Source organism: Rutilus rutilus (assembly GCF_951802725.1).
Source record: "Rutilus rutilus genome assembly, chromosome: 25".
Taxonomy (NCBI): domain Eukaryota; kingdom Metazoa; phylum Chordata; class Actinopteri; order Cypriniformes; family Leuciscidae; genus Rutilus; species Rutilus rutilus.
The window spans coordinates 25,062,696-25,082,713 of NC_140229.1; the positions used below are offsets into that span (position 1 = coordinate 25,062,696).

The window sequence follows — 20,018 nt, forward strand, 5'->3', positions numbered from 1 at the left end:
CACATCTAACCCAAACAAACACCCACCAAACAATGACAGATGCTAAATATTATCTCACAACCCGTCCAAGCAAAACGGTGGCCATGAAATTCCTAAATCACTCCAGTGCACTTTGGCCTGGCTGCGTCTCGAATGCGATTTGATTCCAACATGCTTGACTGCAGCGTCTCATTGATAATGCAGGGATCATCGCTGCTCACAGTGGCAGGGAGTCTATCCAAAGTCGTAATGCGTTGTGCAAAAGGCTAATAGGTAATTAATATGCAGCAAACAGTGGTGCGCCTGGCAATTAACGAGCCGGCAAGGATCTCAGTATAAGCGCCGTTAAAAGATAGACATTTTGAGACAAGAAGTGTTGATTAATAAGGCTTTATATACCAGAGAGAAAGAAAAGAAAAAAGAAAAAAAAAAACGTTCCAAACTAGCTTTGATAGCAGACATGTCCTATAATTGAAACCATGATGCTCACTGTAAGATGCAAGCCAGAGTAAGTTAACGAAAGCTAATTGGTTGGAGAACATTCCGATGAAAGCGGTTGATAAATGCCCTGACAAAAAGATTTGATGCTAATTACAACAGGAAGTTGAGTGTTCGACATGCATTTAATAAAGGGCGAATTGAGCTAAATGTTAGAATGGATTATCTGTTGCTTAATTGTATGTGCTCAATTATTCTTTTTATAACACAACAGCACACACCACTACCCTTGTGAAAATGAAGTACACATTAGCGTACTATAAAGAGAGTCTAATTACAGTGCAAAGTGCAAACTGAATGCAATGCTTTCATAAACTTAATTGTAATTAAAATGCAAATGGACTATATTTTAAATGTGTATTAAGTGCAATTAGCTGAGCTTTAGAATGATTTTGACCACTTAAGCAGGACTTAAAGGGATAGTTCACTCAACGATGAAAATGTATATCAGCATTAACTGATGATGTCCAAGCCTGTAGGAGTTTCTTTCTTTTGTTGAACACAAAAGAAGATATCTTGAAGAATGTGGGTAACCAGATAGTTAATGGACCCCATTGACTTCTGTAGTATTTTTCCCCAACTTCTGGTCACTGATACTCTTAAAAATATCTTCTTTTGAAAGATTTGTCACTTTTGGGTCAACTATACAGTAAGTGTGTCTTTATACTGTTTGCAATTTCATAATTACGTCTAATGCCATCAAAGTAAGTGTACTTCTTTAAAGCACTACAAAACAATGTTTAAAAATGTACTTTAAAAGTAAAACTTTTACTTTTACCAAGTGTGTTAAGAATCATGGTCAAGTACTGTACACTTAAGTTGCCTGTATCATTAATATTAAATTGCCTGTATAATATTAATGTACAAATAATATGAAAGTGCAGTTTTGCTTTTAAGATTTGAAGTACACTAGAAGTCCCTTTTTTTTCACAAGGATAAACTATTCAGCTGAAATCCTTCTTTTTTAAATACTGGAAACAACTGATTTTCATTACAATTCAGTGACACTGCTTCTAAAAGCTACTGAATCTACAGTATCACCACAAACAAAATTACATTTTGTTACAAAATTAAATAACTTCAAAATGAATTGAATGTGAAAGTTTGTGGGAAAGACTGGGCAACGCAAAATAAGACAATAAATAAACATCTTCAGCCGGGTTCAGTCTACACAATATTTTTGTCTGTTATTATAATCACTGCATCAGATTATGAGATTTTGACTCCTAAAATCCTTGTCATGTCATTGACCAATCATCACTTGCCATCTTTGACGACATGCGTGATGTCATTGAGAATCCGGAACTAGCGGCTGACTTCTGGAAACAAGAGCGTAAACAAACAATGGCTACCAAAGCGGCGCGTTAGCTTAATGCTAATTCCAGCACTCATCCAGTTTCTAAAGTGCCTCCACTATTGTTTGCCAGTGTTTATCTTTTTTCACTCTGCCGTGGTCGTCCTTTGAGGAAACATCATAAAGGCAAGCGTATTGTTGATATAGAGTAGCTCAACGAACCTTTCCTCCATTGCATAATTCCACCTAGCAGCACCAATACCAGTGTCTCTCACTCGTTTCATCATGTTTGAAAGCTGTGTACGGAAGAGCTTCTGTGCTCCTATTGGTCAATGAAGCGTCGCAGTCTGTTGTCGTCCACTATAACACACTACACAAGATAAAAAACTCGATTATTGCGTCCCGACGCTAATTGTGGTTTACGAATCACCACGAGGTAGGCATTAGATAAACGTAGGCATTAGAAAATAAATACATTTCTTTACTAGGCTACTATCAAAAAAAGTGTAGCTCATGAATGAATAAATCTTTTAAGGCGAGACACTACAGGTGAACATGGTAAAATTTTAAAAGAATAGATATCGCCATGAAACTTCCTCAGTTGATTACTTACACAAGTATATATAAAAAAATGTATCACAAGTTTTAGAAATGTGTATGTTTAATTATGCAAATTAGGCATTATCTCATTAAATATCGACGATTGTGCATATATTTTCGGTAGATAGATCTGAACATATGATAAAGCCAGGTGCAAAATTATTAAGCAATATTAAGATAAAAAAAAAAAAAAAAAAATACAGGATATATGCTTTCATTACCTAGGAAATCAAAATATACTGCCCATAGCCTTAAAAAAATTTTAATTAAAATGTTACATAAATCAGGCCAGGAATGATTTATTAACAAATCCCTCTGAAAATATCTTCAGAATACTGCTAAGTGTATAACTGGAAAGTTTGGTGTACACAGGTGCTACATAGGCTGAGATGTTTGTACTGGAGAATGACAAAAAAAGTAATTTTGAGAAAACGGCATTTAAAGATTTAAATAGCTCTAAATGAGATTTCGTCATTAGCTTTAAATCCCCCTTTGGACATTCATGATTGGTTACTGATAGAAAGGAAATGCCCATATTTGGGTTACATATGCTTATTCCAGCTTATTCATAACCTTAAGGCTAACATATTCACACTAAAAGCTAAAAAACTTGATTTCAGGGGGCCTTTAAGATTTCCATCTCTAGCTGAAATCTATGGTACATTATTATTTAGAACAGACAGGGGGAAAAAAAATAATCCGTCAAACAAAAACCAATGAGAAAACATAAACTTGCTTTTCCAAGAATGCATTTTAAAACAGAAACAGACCGCAAAATAAATTGTAACAATGGCACCCCAGATGGCTATCGACTCACACCGATAAACATCCCTTTCCTATGTTTAACGCCCTGTGAGTAAACGTGACTTTAAACGAATACATTCAAATGCCAATATGCAAACATTTGATTGGCAGCGTCTAGTGTTGGTCTTTGTGCTCGGCTATTGTTGAGGCCAAACTTGTGTATTTTTCCTCAGTGCTCTGTTTGAATAGCGGGGCGGATTGAAGTTGATTTATAGCATAGCAAATCTGCTATCTAAATTCCATTATGTCAATGACATCTAGTTGGACGTCTGCTAATACCCACAGCTTGTCATCTCTAGCTGATGCCCGGTATACGCAGGCCTGAAAACGCATCAAAATTGTCATTGTTGGGTTTTGTCATTCATTGTGAGATATGAAAAGAGCTTAGAAGGGATGTAATGCTGGACTGTTCACATTGTGAATAATCAATTAGATTTTCTCCATATTTGGTGCAAACTACGTGGAAATGGAGCAAATTAAGCTTAAGTTCTGATATTATCTACGCAAAATTATACGGCATAAATAACCAGTCTGATGGTTAATGCTGCATTACATTAAACACAGACATCCAGAATTTACAGCTTCGTACTTGAAAAATGACAACAAAGAAACAGCACTTGATGTTAGACTTCCATTGTAGAAACTGTGGGAATCTCAGGTTTCACTGAGAAATGGGTGTTAGAAGTCACACAACACTGTGGTTTAGTTAATGATAAACTGTTTAAGCAAAAATTGAATTGAAGTCATAGTTGTATTTTTACCTGGTCAGCAGACATTTTCATAGACAGATGTGTAAAACAAGGTACATTTATATCTGATAAACAAAATGGCAAAGCTAGCTTTAGTTCTAATGTAATCTTCTGAAAGGTATAAGTGGGAATATTACAAATCTGACTTGAATGAAATGCAGCATAATGATGATGTAAATTGACTTAGTTAATTATCATTTTACATAATGTGTTTTTTTGTGTGTTTTTTTTTGGATGAAAACCTGTATCGAAAGCGCCTCAATCATCCAGTCAAAGCAAAAATGTCAATGTTTTATCAACATTTGAATGATTTGAGGAGCTTTCGATTCAGGTTTTCATCTTTCTGTTTTGATAAAATCCCTGAAAAAAAAAAAAAAAAAAAACATTTTGAAAAGCAGTGATTAGCATTCCCGAACTGTGGCATGCTGCTTGTAAAAAGGAATAAAGGAATCGTGTGCAGGTGTTCACAGGGAATATAATAGGGACAAAAATTGGACATAATTATACATAATTGGAACATTTCTGTAATTTTATCTAATTCAGTTATTCTCAATTGGTGGGTTGCCACCCCAAAATAATGGTTCACAGGTCTAGTGTAATCAAGTACAGCAGGAAAAAAACAATGCTAAATACAAATAATAAAGTGCAACTACTTATACAATATAATAATGAACAGGTAGCTATATCAACTTTGATTTTTTTGCATTGGCACAACATTCATTGGTATAGCTAACGCTAATACTACAGTTTTTGGTGATGTGTTTATTCCATGCATTATCTATCACATATCTGATGTTGTTTAAGCACTTGCACATTTTAAAATGTCATGTCATACAGGTATCAACAATTAAGCATATTGCATGAAAATTGGGCATACAAAATTAATTTCAAATATCATTAAAATTTTTATTTGGTGCAGCATTGAGTCTAAAGCAATATATGGTTACACTTTATATAGTTGTCTTTAACTACTATGTACTTAATAATAATAATTGTTAGCTTCAATGTACTGGTAACACTTTACAATAAGCTTCATTAGTTAACATTAAGTTAACATGAACTAAGAATGACCAATACTTATTCAGCATTTATTAATCTTAGATAATATTCATTTCAACATTTACTAATACGTTATTAAAATCAAAGGTTGTATTTGTTAACATTAGTTAACTGTGAACTAACACAAAGAAACAATGAACAGTTGTATTTGTATTAACTAACAATAATTATTAATTGATCAACAAATACAGTAACAAATGTATTGTTAGTTCATGTTAGTTAGTACAATGACTAATGTTAACTAATGAACCTTATTGTAAAGTGTTACCAATGTGTGTACACCATATTGTGTTCATATTGTATTGCAGAACACTGTTTCTGCTATTGAGGGGGGATACGGGTAGATTCTGTTGATGTTACTGACAAAAAAATTAACAAAAGTCATTGAAACATTTAAACAACAAAAGCTTCTCAGTGTGTTTGAATAAGGCAAAACCTGTGCTTGATTTGCATTTGACTGCAACTCCAAAATAACCTCCAAAGACCTTGCATTTCTTCAGTGTCAATGCAGACCTAGTTTGCTCAAGAACAACACTTCAGTGTTCTCAGATCAATGTTCAATGTTCACCCACACACAATCACATCAGAAACTGTTATCCCGCACACAACTGGCATCCACAAATAACAAATCAAGCTATGGACATGTTAGACACGTCTGGCCTAAAGCACCTGCAACTGTGAAACCCGATGTCAAATCACAATGAGGTTGTGAAGTAACTGTAGAAAGGTATAAACCTCACACGGAGTGCAGGAGGAAATGCAGAATTAAAGACAACCTGGTTCTGCTTCACACACAACAGCGACTGTGGACGGCTCTAGCTGTGTCATTTTCACGGTGTGTGTGTGTGTGTGTGTGTGTGTGTGTGTGTGTGTGTGTGTAGCTGGTCTTTTCCCAGCAGGGCCCCCAGACGGGGTGAGAAGAAGAGTCTCAGGATGAAGCTGTCATTTCCGGACTCTGAAGAATATCCGACGTGTCGCTTTTCAGAGCGCACCGCAGTCTTCACCGGTGGGTGAAATCACAGGTATAACGGCTTACAAATGAGCCCATAAAAAACCCTATTAAATCCTCATACTGACGGCACAGGAAAAATGTAGTCGATCACTATAAAATAACCATCCTACTAAAGTAGCGAAGCCGTTTATGAACAGTGCGTTCAAAGAAATCAATCACTAATTTGGTTTCCATACTTGTATTATATTACATGCCACACAGGATTGTGAAAGTGTCAGTTCATATGACAAATATCAAGAATAATTCAGCCAAAATAGAAAATTCTGTTATGATTTACTCTCCCTGATGTCATTGCAAACCTGTATGGCTTTCTTTCTTCCACGGAACACAAAATATGTTCATGCTGTTCTTCTCCATTCATCAAAAACATATATACCTTTTCAGCGCTGCGCTCGTTGTCTTCTGTCTTACGGTTTGTATTTCCACAGTATGAAGGGAAGATCTTATGGATTTATGAATGAACCGCTAGTTTTAAAATCTTCCCGGTCTACTGGCATCCGCTTCAAACATTACAATGATCATGATAACTTTCATTAACTCTACAATGATAAAATCGACTTGACCAGATAATTACTTTTCAACAGTGATGCCATAGAAATATACAGAGCTACCGCAATAACAGAAGTTTAAACAAAATTCTAAAGATGGCTGAGCTCTTGTTTCTCTGGCACAAAAGTGACCAGAAGCTGTCAAGCTCCAGAAAGTTTCCTGTTCTGTTTCCTGTATTAGTACGTTACCATGGTTACTCATTGTTTGATTAATGCACTGCACCTGTTGCTTGTTTCCTTTCACTGGGCTGCGTTTGTAGACCTGTGTTTGAAGTCTGATCTAGTCTAAGTTAAATTGTTGTCCTGTTTGCCGAGTTTTTGTATTTTGATTTTTTGGAGAGTTTTTTTTTTTAAGTTTGTTTTTATTAAAACTTAACTTAAATTAGTTAAATATTTGAGTTGTATTACAATATTTTACAATATATTTTTATATATGTATTGTTTTTAACATGTTTTAATAATAATACATTATTATAATTATTATAATTATAAGTATTACATTCTAATTTAATAATAATAAACTCAATGCAAATCATCATAATAAAGACTATTATTATTTTATAGCAATACAGAAAACTTTTCACTATGTTACTATTCACCCCTAGTTTTTGCATTAAAAAGTCTTCAGAGTAAAAAGTATACTTTTTTTTAATTATTATTTTAATTCAGAAACACTCTCCACCAAAATCACACCAAATATTTTAGATTTATTTTTTTTTGTCTAGATAAAATCCCTATTTATTTTTTTATAACACAATACATATTGAGATTATTTATGATATTGTGCAGCCCTAAATTACAACCTAAATAAAATAACAGCATTACTATTCTTTAAAATGTCACAAAAATAAAGAAAGTCATGTGGATTTGGAATGATATGAGGATGAATAAATAATGACACATTTTTGGATGAGCTTTTCCTTTAAAAATCTGTAACTTATTAATCTGTAACAATAGGTTTGATATTGCCAGACAACACAGTGGAAATGACATCCTCCACATTTCACTATAACCCAGCCAGTGCTCGTCTCCCGATGCTGTTAGCATGATGTCCTCAACAAAAAATATCTTTGTCTTTGGTATATTTCCACAGTATAGCTCAATCCCTTGGCATGTAGCGAGTGACCGGATCGAGTTTGACATTTGCAGCAGTAACGGCTGACAGGAATGAAAATAGAGGGAGAACATTGGAGATCCAGCTCTTTCTGAAAGCTTCCGGCCCGGAGAGCCCGAATGAATTCCACAGAGGGCCGGACGCCATTCCATCCAGTCCATCTTTCTCAGTATTTTTCTCCCTCACTCACACCTCCACAGGCCTAGCAGGACAGTCTTTGCCAATTAGCACCACTGTTCATTTATATAAGATGTGGACTGGCATTTCATTTTAGTGCAAATTACATGAATTCCCAGCTCAACCATGTATGATATGGGTACATCGAAAAAGCTGATTTTAATGATTAGGAAATTCTAGTATAACATTACATCAAAACTCTTTATTTAGGCTAAATAGTTTGTTGGCCATCTTGATATCTGAAATATTCATCAGAAACTACTGGAATAAAATCTGGATGTAACACAATGGAGATGATGCCACACGTAATTCCAAACAAAAATGAAGAATCACAAGAAAGTATTAAGAAAAAAGAAAAAGAAAAAAGAAAAAAAAAGGATTGCAAAATATAAATAGAGTAAATTTATAATTAAAATAATTTTGCTGATGAACACTGACAACCACAATCCCACTTACATTTAAATCTGCAATTATGCTCACAGCACACATTGTATAATAAACATAACATCATCATTCTTTGGTGTGGTTATCATTACAGTTTAGGGCTGCACAATATATCGAAAAATTATCGTTATCGCGATAATAGTATATGCGATATCCGTATCGCAGAGAGGTGCGATAAATTGCATTTATTTTATGTGCCAAGCATTTGTGTGATGCATGCATGCATAGGTTGTTTATCCAAATTCAACCAATCAAATGGGGCCTTACTATCTTTATACCCGCCTCCCCAGTAGGTGCTATTATGCTATTGGCTAGATCGGGCCCAAAGGGGAACCTAGTGGCTCAGAGCAGAGAGAGGAAAATAAAAACTAATGGCGGGAGTAGAGACAAGCGAGGAAAATGACAACAGCGAAGAACCTGTGCCTAAAAAGATTTTGGCTTCAATAGAGAAGACGTGTCATAAATGCAGGTACTGTGTAAGGGGCCGTTCACATATCACGTCTAAAAATGCATGGAAAGCACGGCTCTCCTTTCCACAAGCGCTTGCGTTTGTCGTTGCTATGCAACCATGACCTGCGTGAGCTTGCCGAATTCTGAAAAGTTGAGATGTTCTCATCTCGTCGCGGCATAGGCATAAGCCTGGAAAAATGTGCTTCCATTTGCATTTGAAATAACGAATTTGCACGCGCAAAAAACACGGTATGTCAACATAAATGACGGTGTCACTAAGTCGTGGCGAAAATTTTTGGCCACTTCGAGAGGAAACTAATCTCCACAGTCATCTGGAACGCAACCTCAGGGAGCTATATGAAGACTTCAAAAAGTGTAAGCCCAAATCTACCAAAACTGCTAACGAAATGCCAAGTAACAATAACAGTCTCACAGACAACCATTAATCAAAGTGTTGCATGTGTAATGTTAAACTCCTTATGAAAAAACTGAGATATCAGAAGAAGGATCAGTAGAATATTTATTAGCCTACCTGTTTATTTTAGTATGATCATTATATAAATGATTTAACAAAAAAACATAATAAAAATAGCATTTCTCTAGGGAAAAGTTATATCGCAAGAAATATCGTTATCGCAATACTCAACAACAATATTGCATATTTTCCCAGTATCGTGCAGCCCTGTTACAGTTAGCGTTTTCATTTCATGAATAGGCCTTAAAGTGACCATGAAATCAAAATTGAGAATTCTTCTTCTTCTATGGTATATTGCACATCATTTATTTTTTTTATTTTTTTTATTCATGTGCCTCATAATCTTTAATCAGAATAACTTCCCCTCCCTCTTGCAGCTCATCTCTTCTCTTCTCTGATGATGAGGGTGGAGCAACCTGTCAATCACATGAGATCAACCAATAGCAAACCACAATCATCCAATCAATTCCCCACAGAAAAAAAAAAAATCAAGCCCCGCCCTACATTTGATCTAGTTCCAGAAGCCATTTCACTCAGATATACGTTACAATAGGGAAGAAAAGACTAGCGCAACTTCCATTTCATGCCGTCTTTAAGGCCTTTCCTGCTGGGTAATTGCACAAAATTATATAGGCCTACTACAATCTTTCACAGTTCAGCTCAGATTATCTATTATATTCTCCTCTATTCTATTATCTTCTATTACTTTCTATTCTATTCTTCTATGCTAATCTAATTGCAATAGGAACAAATTCTCCTCTAAGCCATTAACCTCTGCGTTATTTCTTTGCTCTGATAAAATGTCCTTGTTTATTTGACAAACTGAACGTATTCAGTGAGTCTCCCTAAAGAGCCAGACAACCCCTTTCCCGCTTTATCTCAGGTGACTGTCATGTTTACATTAATTTTATAATTGCTTGCACAAAACATCTGAATAGGAACACCATTGCACACCCACACCCACAGCTCCGAATACTCATTGTACCATTTTGCCCACTGAATTGCAGCCCGTCCTCCCAGACAAAAGCATTGAAAGCGTTTCCGACACTTTGTCGCCCGGTCTGCTTGGCAACCTGGCCAACTGCACAAACCAACTCCCTCTAAAGCTTACATAGCAGAAGCACCGGACATTCCCTCGGGACAGCTCAATGGAAATGAATTCGCACAGAAATATCACACTGCGCTCAAAAAGAATCCTTATCGCAAAGCGCCAACTCTGGCAGCAGACAAAGGAAGCAATCTGAAGAGAGGAGGAAGAGGATGAAGGAGCCGTTTCATTCACAGGACACACTGCCCTCTTCCAGCACTGGAGCGTGGATCCCTCTATCACTTCCTGCCTTTTCCATCCGAGCCATCATTATATCCTCTGGGCTCCGGTGGTGAGGATGGGGGTTGGGTTAAGCCATCATAACTAAGACTTAAACTACAGAGAAAACCGCACTTCATCTTCTGCAATCTCAAGAAGCATGGTTCACAGGGAATGAAAATCAACAGTACTTTAATCGTCCTGCAACTTAGCATGCTAACAGATGAATCAATTTAAATGTTAATACTGTTGACGATCAAAGACTGACTGCAGTTGCTACAGAAACCTAAGTTAGAATACTGCATATATTCATCGAAGTACCAACAGAAAGGTGAAAGCATTAAGAAGAACACAGTATTTGAAAGCAACATGAATTGTTTTGCACAGAATCTAAACAATTTAGAAGAACTTCTACTAAAGAGAGAGAAAAAAATGACTGCTAGTAGTGAAAGACCCTGTAGTCATGTAGAAATGTTATGAACACTTTACTTGTTATTGTTAATTTTTTAACTGAAACAGGTATAATTATAACTTATTAGCCACTCTTCTGTAAAGATATTGGCATGAGCCATTGAAAAACCCATTGACAGTTATAGGCCAATAATGAGGCCGCTTGGCTCAACTAAACAAGACTCCAGTTTCACAAGTTCAAACTTACATATAATCAGTTATAGTATAACATATGCGTATTTGGCATGGTGTCCGAGCTCAGAATCTGGCCCGAACCCAGATCAACCCCCCCAATCCCTGGCTGGGATAGGAATAATCAAGAGTGAGGAGTTTAGGAGTGGAGGAGGGATGCTAGAAAACTGTCGTGAAACAGAGGTAAGTCGGCTCTATAAGCCTCCTCTCGTGCTGTTTGGGTAGATTATCTGAACATACTCCCCCCAAACTTTGTTAATAAAATATCATTTCACAAGTTCACACTTACATACAATCAGGTATAGTATAAAATATAAAATTTGGCGTGCTGTCCGAGGAGAGGGCTCTGAGATCAGAATTTGGCCCTCACCCAGAGTACTCCCCCAAAAAAGCAAATAAGCACAGGACAGCCAACAGGAGACGGATTGACAAAGAAAACCCCCAAAATTGGGCTGCGAGTTGACGAATTGGTGTTAATGAGGAGGAGCTTGGCCACTTGACTGGCAGGGTTTACTTTGAGTCCAATGGGAGCCTGCAGCGCACAGCATCGGATGGGTAAGCCCGCGAGTTTTTGAAAAAAAGGGGTTTAAATAGTATACTAATATGTTGGTTTCTCAAGCCCACGTGATCATTGCTTAATTTGTACCATCTATGGGGGAACGCTGAGCAAACTATTTCAGTGTAGGGACCGATAGCGATGCAAAGTTCAGCCCAGGACTGAACACGAGAAAGATTTTAAGCTGTGTTCTTGAGAATAATTCGCCGTAGTCAATTTAGAGATTTGATTCACTGGGTGGGAGGCTAAGTCAGTATCTTCATTTGTAAGTATTTGCATTCTGATTTTATTAGCCAATGGCGGCGGTTCCACGGCGAGCGACATTCGGCACGACGGGCTGGGGCATTGCGAAGAAAACCTTGTATGAACCTTGTACCCATGTATGACGATCAAGCCTTAAACAGAGAGGTGGAAGCTGGCCGGGACGGAACACTGGAGGAAGGCTGAGCTTGGGGCTCGACGGGCTTTACTCACTCGGTTGGTTTTAGGAGAAGGATTGACAAAACTTTAAAATGTCCATTTCTCTGTCGGAGTGACTGAGTGGAGAAAGACGCGGAGGAATATGGCGGATGTTTCGCCGGAGGGGGCAAGGGTAGGCCTCTGCGTTTTGAAGTGCGGTGACCCGATAGGAAGGGCTAACGCCTTCGAGATGAAGCTGGGAGCTCATGGGCGGTGTTAGGTGTAGTGTTGTCAAAAGTAAGTCAGTACTGAAATTTTTAAAATGTGACGATACCAGCATTTCCATCTTGCATCTTGAGCGCTGTTCAACATACACACGGGAGAGTTTGAAAGCAGGCGTCTATCAGCGGATCCGTCTATCATGGGACATATTAGGAATCTGCTGATAGACACCTACTTTTAAACACTCCCATGTGTATCTGTGTAAGCGCTCGGTGAAGGCAACATGTTTTTGAAGTGTTGATCATTGTAGCCAATCACAGACATATACTGTATGTTGAGCGCGTGAACACAATGGCCAATCAGAGGTGTTTAAGAATCCATTCAATAGCGCTCAACATGCTAGAGGGAAATGCTGGTATCGTCACATTTTTTTAATTTTCAGAACCGACTTGGTACCGAAGTCGGTCATTTTGTTAACACTAGTTAGGTGTAGGAGAGTAGCTCTCTTTGGATTGCGGTATCGATTCCCCATGGAGGAAAGATTCTTCACCGGATGGGAGGAGCTTGAATTCGGGCATGTTGGGCAATTAGGGTGGAGCCAAATGCTGGAAAATTGTAGCAAAACAGAGGTAAGTCAGTTCTATATATAAGCCTCCTCTCATGCCGATGGGATAGTACTCCTCCAGAACTTCAATAAAACATCTTTTATTTCATAATGCATCTTTGGATGATTAATTATCAAATTTCTGTATTTTATTAAATTTGCATTCATATTGTGGGATGTTTCAGTTGTATGTATTTTATTCAGAATTATATTGGCCGATTCTGATAGTTGGAAATAAAATCTGCAATGCTGCAAACTATACAAGGAACCCTCTCATTTTGGTACACTATAATATTAGAGGTTAAAATTAACAACAGAGCTATTATATTCAACTGCTATTTAGCTCCAGATATAAGATTTACACTCTAATACAAACTGAATTGTTTGTATACAACTCAGTTACACATAAGGTAGTTTTCATAAACACTTCATGGCAAATTTATTCAAACAAACATATATAATTAACAGTAAATAAGCTCTTCTCTAGTGTTTTTATAGCTAACTAACGAACTGTGAACACTGGATGACTTTCCTGAGGTAAATGCAACATTAAGTGATATTGTTCTCAAGCTGTTTTATTGTTTTTCGAGATATAATTTGTATTAAAGTGGAAGAAAAGGCGTTACGGCGATCTGTCACGTCACATTTAAGAGTGTCAAAATGCCATTTATTGTTTGAATTCCGTGATAGCATTTACAGAAGGGTCAAATAAAGACATTTGCTATTTTTTAAATGTTAAAGCCTTATTGTCGCGTTAGCTTGCTCTAAATTTAGAGATTTAGAGAAATAATAGCTTTAATGCCGATACCGATTATTGGCCGATACATCGGTGCATCTCTAGTTTCAGCTTTTATTTAATTTTGTTAATGAGTTTTTAATTACTGTTTTAAACGTAACTTTTTTCTCCAAATATAACTTTTTTTGAATTCATTCATTTTATGCTATTTATTAGCTGTTTATATTCAATAATTATGGCTAAATTAGAGCACACCGCTTTCCAAACAATGCACTCTTTCATTTACATCTCAGCACTGTACAGTAGATGAGCTTCCGTACGGCAATCATTTCTAGAGTTAAAGAGAGAAAAAAAATTCTAGGACACTGATACAGACTGATCCATTACAGTTTGATTATGGTGTTTCCTGGAACACAAATCTGAGAGCAAATTCAACTTTCCTGTCAAATTTAACGACATTTCCTTTGAAAAGTTCATATTTGTGAGGCACGAAGATTTTGCTCAAACTTCACAAAACTTTCAAACTAGATTGTCTCAAGTTTATTGCATTACTATAATTACAGTAAATGGTGTAATGGACACAACAGTATCCGGCATGAAGTGGGCTACTATCAAGTTAGGTTGATTGTCTTGTTCATATTGTGAATCATTTGCCTGTCATTCTTACACATTCTGACAGCTGTTTCTCTACCATCTCCTGCATGATTAACGCCGCCTCTCACCACTGAGTCACGTAAATCCTTCTAACCATTCTGAGAAAGTATCTTAAATACCAGCAGTATCTTAAATACACACGCTACCATTATGAACATCTTAAATATAAACTCCGCCTGGCATAATACATGAGAAATTAAAACCGTAAAATCACTAGATTGTGAAATGAATGTCACAGTCTACCCACGCCACACAAAGAGTTCAGGTTCTCATCATCGTCTGTGACATTCAGAGACGCAGTTCAAGGGGAATATGTTACACACGTGTGGCATCGGCAGCACTCACATTTGCATAATAATGAAGATGTTCACCAACCTTGACAGGAGCCATTAACTTCCTCATGGCCCGCCTGGCACATGCACCTCCCAATGGGCACCAGCCACTCCCCCTCCGCACTGCAATGCATTCTGGGAAGTTCATCAGCCACCGAGTTGTTGACGCAGGTCCCTGACACCTCCAGAAGCTGTGAGGAATCTGCCCCGGTTATAGTATCCGGGAAGAGGGCCAAATTCCTGACAACCAAAGGACACTTTTTGTAGAAGACCCGGACGGAAACGAGTGCGATACACGCGCCCAGGTCTTGGAAAGCCAGGTAGAAGCCTTTCTTGGTCAACGGACCCACATCCCTAACTTCCGTGTTCAGTTTCATGACCCTGTCTCCGAGGTCAAGCTCTGTGAAGCTCTCGTCGGCCGCGATGGTGTCGATCTTCGAGTATTGGCTTTCCCGAATATTCCTTCTCTCATCGTCGTTGGCTTCGTAATAGTAGACGTTGAACGTCTCCTTGCACGTGCCCAGACCTCCGGGAAGACTGTTGCAGTCCCGTAGAGTGAACTTGAGCTCCACGAACACTCGCTGGGCGCCTTGGGTTATAATCCAGTTGGTCTGCAACCAGTTGTTCTGGTTGTGCTCCATCACCTTACACACCTGGTACGTGTGGATGGGTGCATAGTTCTCGTCCACCTCTCCGATTTCTTCCCACTATAACACAAGGAGAGAACAAGCAGATTAACCTGTTAACTGTCACCCCCCTTTTTGAGCATAGACATAGAAATGCACTTTTCAAACTTGAATGGTTGTATATAATGAATGCTTTGGAATACAGACGTAAGGTTGTTCACTTTAGCACTTCAAAAAATGAGTTATACAAGTTTAAGTTTATTCTACTAAACATGTTTTATGTTATACAAAATTTGGCAACACATGCACATATTTTAGTGTCCTTGTTACATATTACATGTACTTACTGTAGTAATAACATTCAATTATGCATCATTTTATGCAAATAACCCAAATCCTAACCCTAACTGTCTATAGTAAGTACATGTTGCTAATTAATATTACTCATGCTGTGTTCGGGTAATTTTTTCCTGAAAATGTTAGTTAATGTTAATGCATTAGACTAAAACGTACTAACTTTGCTCATACAGGGTACAATTACTTCCCAAAATGTTGGAATAATTTTTGTACTTTTGTGGGATTTTCCCCCCAAACCTTGTTACACTTGTGATGTTCCCGGGCAAAAATGACCAGCCTACAAAAAAAATAAAAATAAAAAATCTGGTGTTATGCTATATTATCACCAAATATTGGATTCAATCTTTTTGTTAACTTGTTTTCTTTCAATTAAGTCAGGTTTTGTATTTCTTATAGGAACTGACTAATCATAGGCCTCACTGATCTGAGCTTATGCACCTCAGTATTTGAGTGAAAAGCATTATTTGTGGATAAATGTGTCAATATTCAATAAAAAAAAAAAATAATAATAATAATAATAAAAAATAATAATATATATATATATATATATATATATATATATTTTTTTTTTATTTTTTTATTTTTTTTATCACACTGTTTAACACACTAGTGTGCAATAATGTTTAACTAGGAAGTTTGTTTTGAAATTATTTTATTTTGAACAAAATGCCACAAAGTCACACTTGTGAACACTGTCAGACACCGTAAAATAAAGTATAACCCAACATTTTTATTTTACAAAATAATTTGGGCTCTAAAATTGTAATACAATCAAAGTCACATGTCCAACCAGGTTGTGTTCCAAATTTGAAGTTTCTACAAAAATGTAGTTTCCTATGAGGTTTGGTTTAGGTGCTATTCCAAAAAAAATCAATAGGTGAAATCCACATTCAAAAGGATTTTTTGATGCATTCTCCTGTCACAAATTAATACATTTCTGTAGCAATATCACTTTTATCCCCAAAAAAGATTAAATAATTGATGGAAATTATGGCCAAACTGAACCTTTAGTCTCAGATCGTTCCAACGATATGTTTTGTTAAGATAAAAAAAAAATAAAAAAAAAGAGTTGGTTCATATAGTCTGTGAGGGGCTGCCGCTTTACTTATTTTATTATTACATTTATATTTAACACACTCCAGTTTCCGCCTCCTCCTTCCCTGAGCCTTTAACATTCATACAATGTGAAAATAAAAGAAAATCAGGGAATAAAAAAGCATTTCCAGTCTCCTGCTACCGGGACGCTAGCAGCAGAGTGGCCTCGTCCCAAATGTAGGTCTACATTAGGGTGACATAATGTTCGTGCTCTGCAAAAGGGTGCATTGAGGGCACATTATGCCCGGAAAGGGTGCGCTCGCCCCTCTGAATCATGAAATGACAAATGATACACCCTGTGCTCTAGTACACTTCATGTCATTTGGGTCAAGTGCAATCTGGGAATTATATATTAAAAGATATACAGTGGCTGATGCAATACAAGTGGAACTGGATTTCTTCAAGTGAGGGAACTTTCAGCGCTGTGGACTAATCCTCAAAACTCCCTTTTACATCCTCACTTTCTTTTCTTTCGCGAAATTATCATTACCATCGCATTTCAAATTGTGTACTTTGTGTACTGTGATGGAAATTACATTTGTGGAATAAAATGGCTGATGCCGTAGTTATGTTTAAGATCATTTTTGATAGCTAGCGTTTTAATGTATCCTAATACACGAGATTAAATACATTTTCACACATTCTGCATAATTTGACAAAATCTTGCTGGGAAAATTTAAAAAAAATTCTGTTCACAAGTTGATTGTTTCCTTCACACATCACATGGTTTTTATATTTTCTTCCCACATCGCATCACACACATCTAATATTTCTGTCCTAGCCCTAAAAACATCATTTACATTCTTCCAGTAAAGTTAGTCAATTCCATTATATATAATAATATAACACTGTTCTGAGGACTTATAATTAAGAGTATGTTAGGGAAAATAATTGTATTGTAACACTACTGTATGAGAACATTGTGGCATCCATTCACACACCTCTAACAAAATACGGCTGTATGTTTTGCTGTCCGTAGAGATGCTCAATAACAATACATCAGGTGGCAGAGAGATTGGAAAAACAATCTGCCAGCTATAATCTACGCAGTCAGGAGGCTTGTAACATGGCAGTTAACAAAGCAAGACCACGGAATGCACCCTGAGGGCCCGAGCGGCCCTTCAGCGCTCTTCAAAAGCGCAGTCAATGACCAGAGAGACCCTCCCGAGGCCTCGTATTACCTCTGCCTGACACTCTCTGAATGTGAGCGATTGTGAGACTGTGTGGACAGTAGAAGAACTGAAGTCTGGACCACTGGGAGTCATACAGCGAGTGCTAATCGTAGAGTCTCGCAGTTCACACTCTGAAAACTCACGGGCTCTTTTAGTACGACTGGAGCACAAACTGTTGAGGTCTGTGTTGGCAGTCATTTGTTTCTAATTTATTAAATTCAAAGTCATTACCGCTTCAAAATGTATTAAATACATCAAGCACAGGGCCTTTATCTCAATCTAGTTATAAACTTAGTTTGAAATAGTATCCTATACATGATCTATTTTTGCAGTATGCCCTTGTGAAAAAGAAGTACTGTAAATGTCAGCATACGTTTCATGAGAGTACTTATTATGGAGATAATAGATTTTAAAATAATATACTTAAAGGAACACTCCACCGTTTTTTCATATTAAACTATGTTATTCCCTTAACTAAGACGAGTTGATACACACCTCTCTCGTCTCAGTGTGTGCACTCAATCGCTCTGGCGCGCGGCGACACTTTGATAGCACTTAGCTTAGCCCAGTTCATTCATTAGGGACCAAACAGAGATGAAGTTAGAAGCGACCAAACACCTCCACGTTTTCCCTATTTAAATACAGTTGCACGAGTAGTTACACGACCAAGTATGGTGACAAAATAAAACGTGGCGCTTTTCTAAGCGGGTAAAAAGGATAACTATAATGTATGACGGAATAGCACTTGGGACTCGGGAGCACTTCGACTCGGCACAGTAAAAAGTCACGTTGGTTCTAATGACAGAAGTGAGAGGGAGAGGGGAGAGGATTTTTCAGGAGTGATGATATTACTGCGCCGAGTCTAAGTGCTCCCAAGTGCTATTCCGCCATACATTATAGTTATCCTTTTTAAACGTGGAGGTGTTTGGTCGCTTCTAACTTCATCTCGTTTTGGATCCTAATGAATGAACTGGGCTAAGCTAAGTGCTATCAAAGTGTCGTCGCGCCAGAGCGATTGAGTGCACGCACTGAGACGAGAGAGGTGTGTATCAACTCGTCTTAGTTAAGGGAATAACATGGTTTAATATGAAAAAAATGGTGGAGTGTTCCTTTAAGTGCAAACTGAGTCTGACCGTTTCAGCCACTTAAACTGTGTGTTAATTGTAATTAAATAAAAATTAAGTATGGTTTAAATTTTCAATTAGCTGAACTTTTGAGTGCTTTTTTGGCCCACTTAGAAGTACAAGTGTGTGTGTGTGTGTGTGTGTGTGTGTGTGTGTGTGTGTGTGTGTGTGTGTGTGTGTGTGTGTGTGTGTGTGTGTGTTGCGTGTGTGCGTGTGTGTATATATACATGTGTGTGTGTATATATATATATATATATATATATATATATATATATATATATATATATATATATATATCCTAACCCTATAGTAAGTACATGTTGTTAATTAATGTTACTCAGTACTTATTGTATCATTACAGTGTAACAAAGACACCTTAAAATAAAGTGAAATCAGAAACAGTCATGGAAGTGTGCTCTCTAAGTACACTTAAGTGGCCTTTAAATTCATTAATATTATATATATATATATATATCTTCAGGGAGGAATGGGGAGACTCTGTTTGTCAAAATAAGCAGTATAAAAGAGCATGCTGCACTGAATATTCTTCAGTTATAGGTAAATGTTAACAAGGTTTTAGCAAGGAAATCAGTATTACTATGGCAAAGCACATTCAATAATTCATTAGAATTATGAACCATTCAATGAATAATCATTCAAAGCACGTAGTCCCCCATTCTGCAGCTAAGAAAGATATGCATCGCTTCTTTCACTCAATGTGTCCACTAATGAAATATTGTCACGAAATCATTTATTTACACTGTTTTGTATCTTACATAAAATTCTGACATGAGCTGTATCCAATTTCAAAGTCTCAGCTGGAAAATAAATCCGTTTCACAGTGCCATTACTACTCTTCCTTTTGCTCTCTCTTGCTTTTGATAATCTTCCTTTTAAGACAACATCCTAACCTAAACAAATCCTCTTAAGCGACTGATTTGGAATATGCAAATAGTGTGAAGACTCAACTCATTAATTCCAACAGAGTTT

General features: G+C 37.1%; 1 protein-coding gene across 2 annotated transcripts in view; it reads right to left on the reverse strand.

Moving 5' to 3' along the window:
* Positions 1-20,018, reverse strand: part of epha5 (EPH receptor A5) — an 82,097-nt gene that overhangs the window by 47,139 nt on the left and 14,940 nt on the right. For both annotated transcript variants that reach the window (XM_084401036.1, XM_084401037.1), the window contains one exon: positions 14,698-15,361. In XM_084401036.1, coding sequence (XP_084257162.1) covers positions 14,698-15,361 — 664 coding nt within the window. The remainder of the gene's footprint in view (positions 1-14,697; positions 15,362-20,018) is intronic.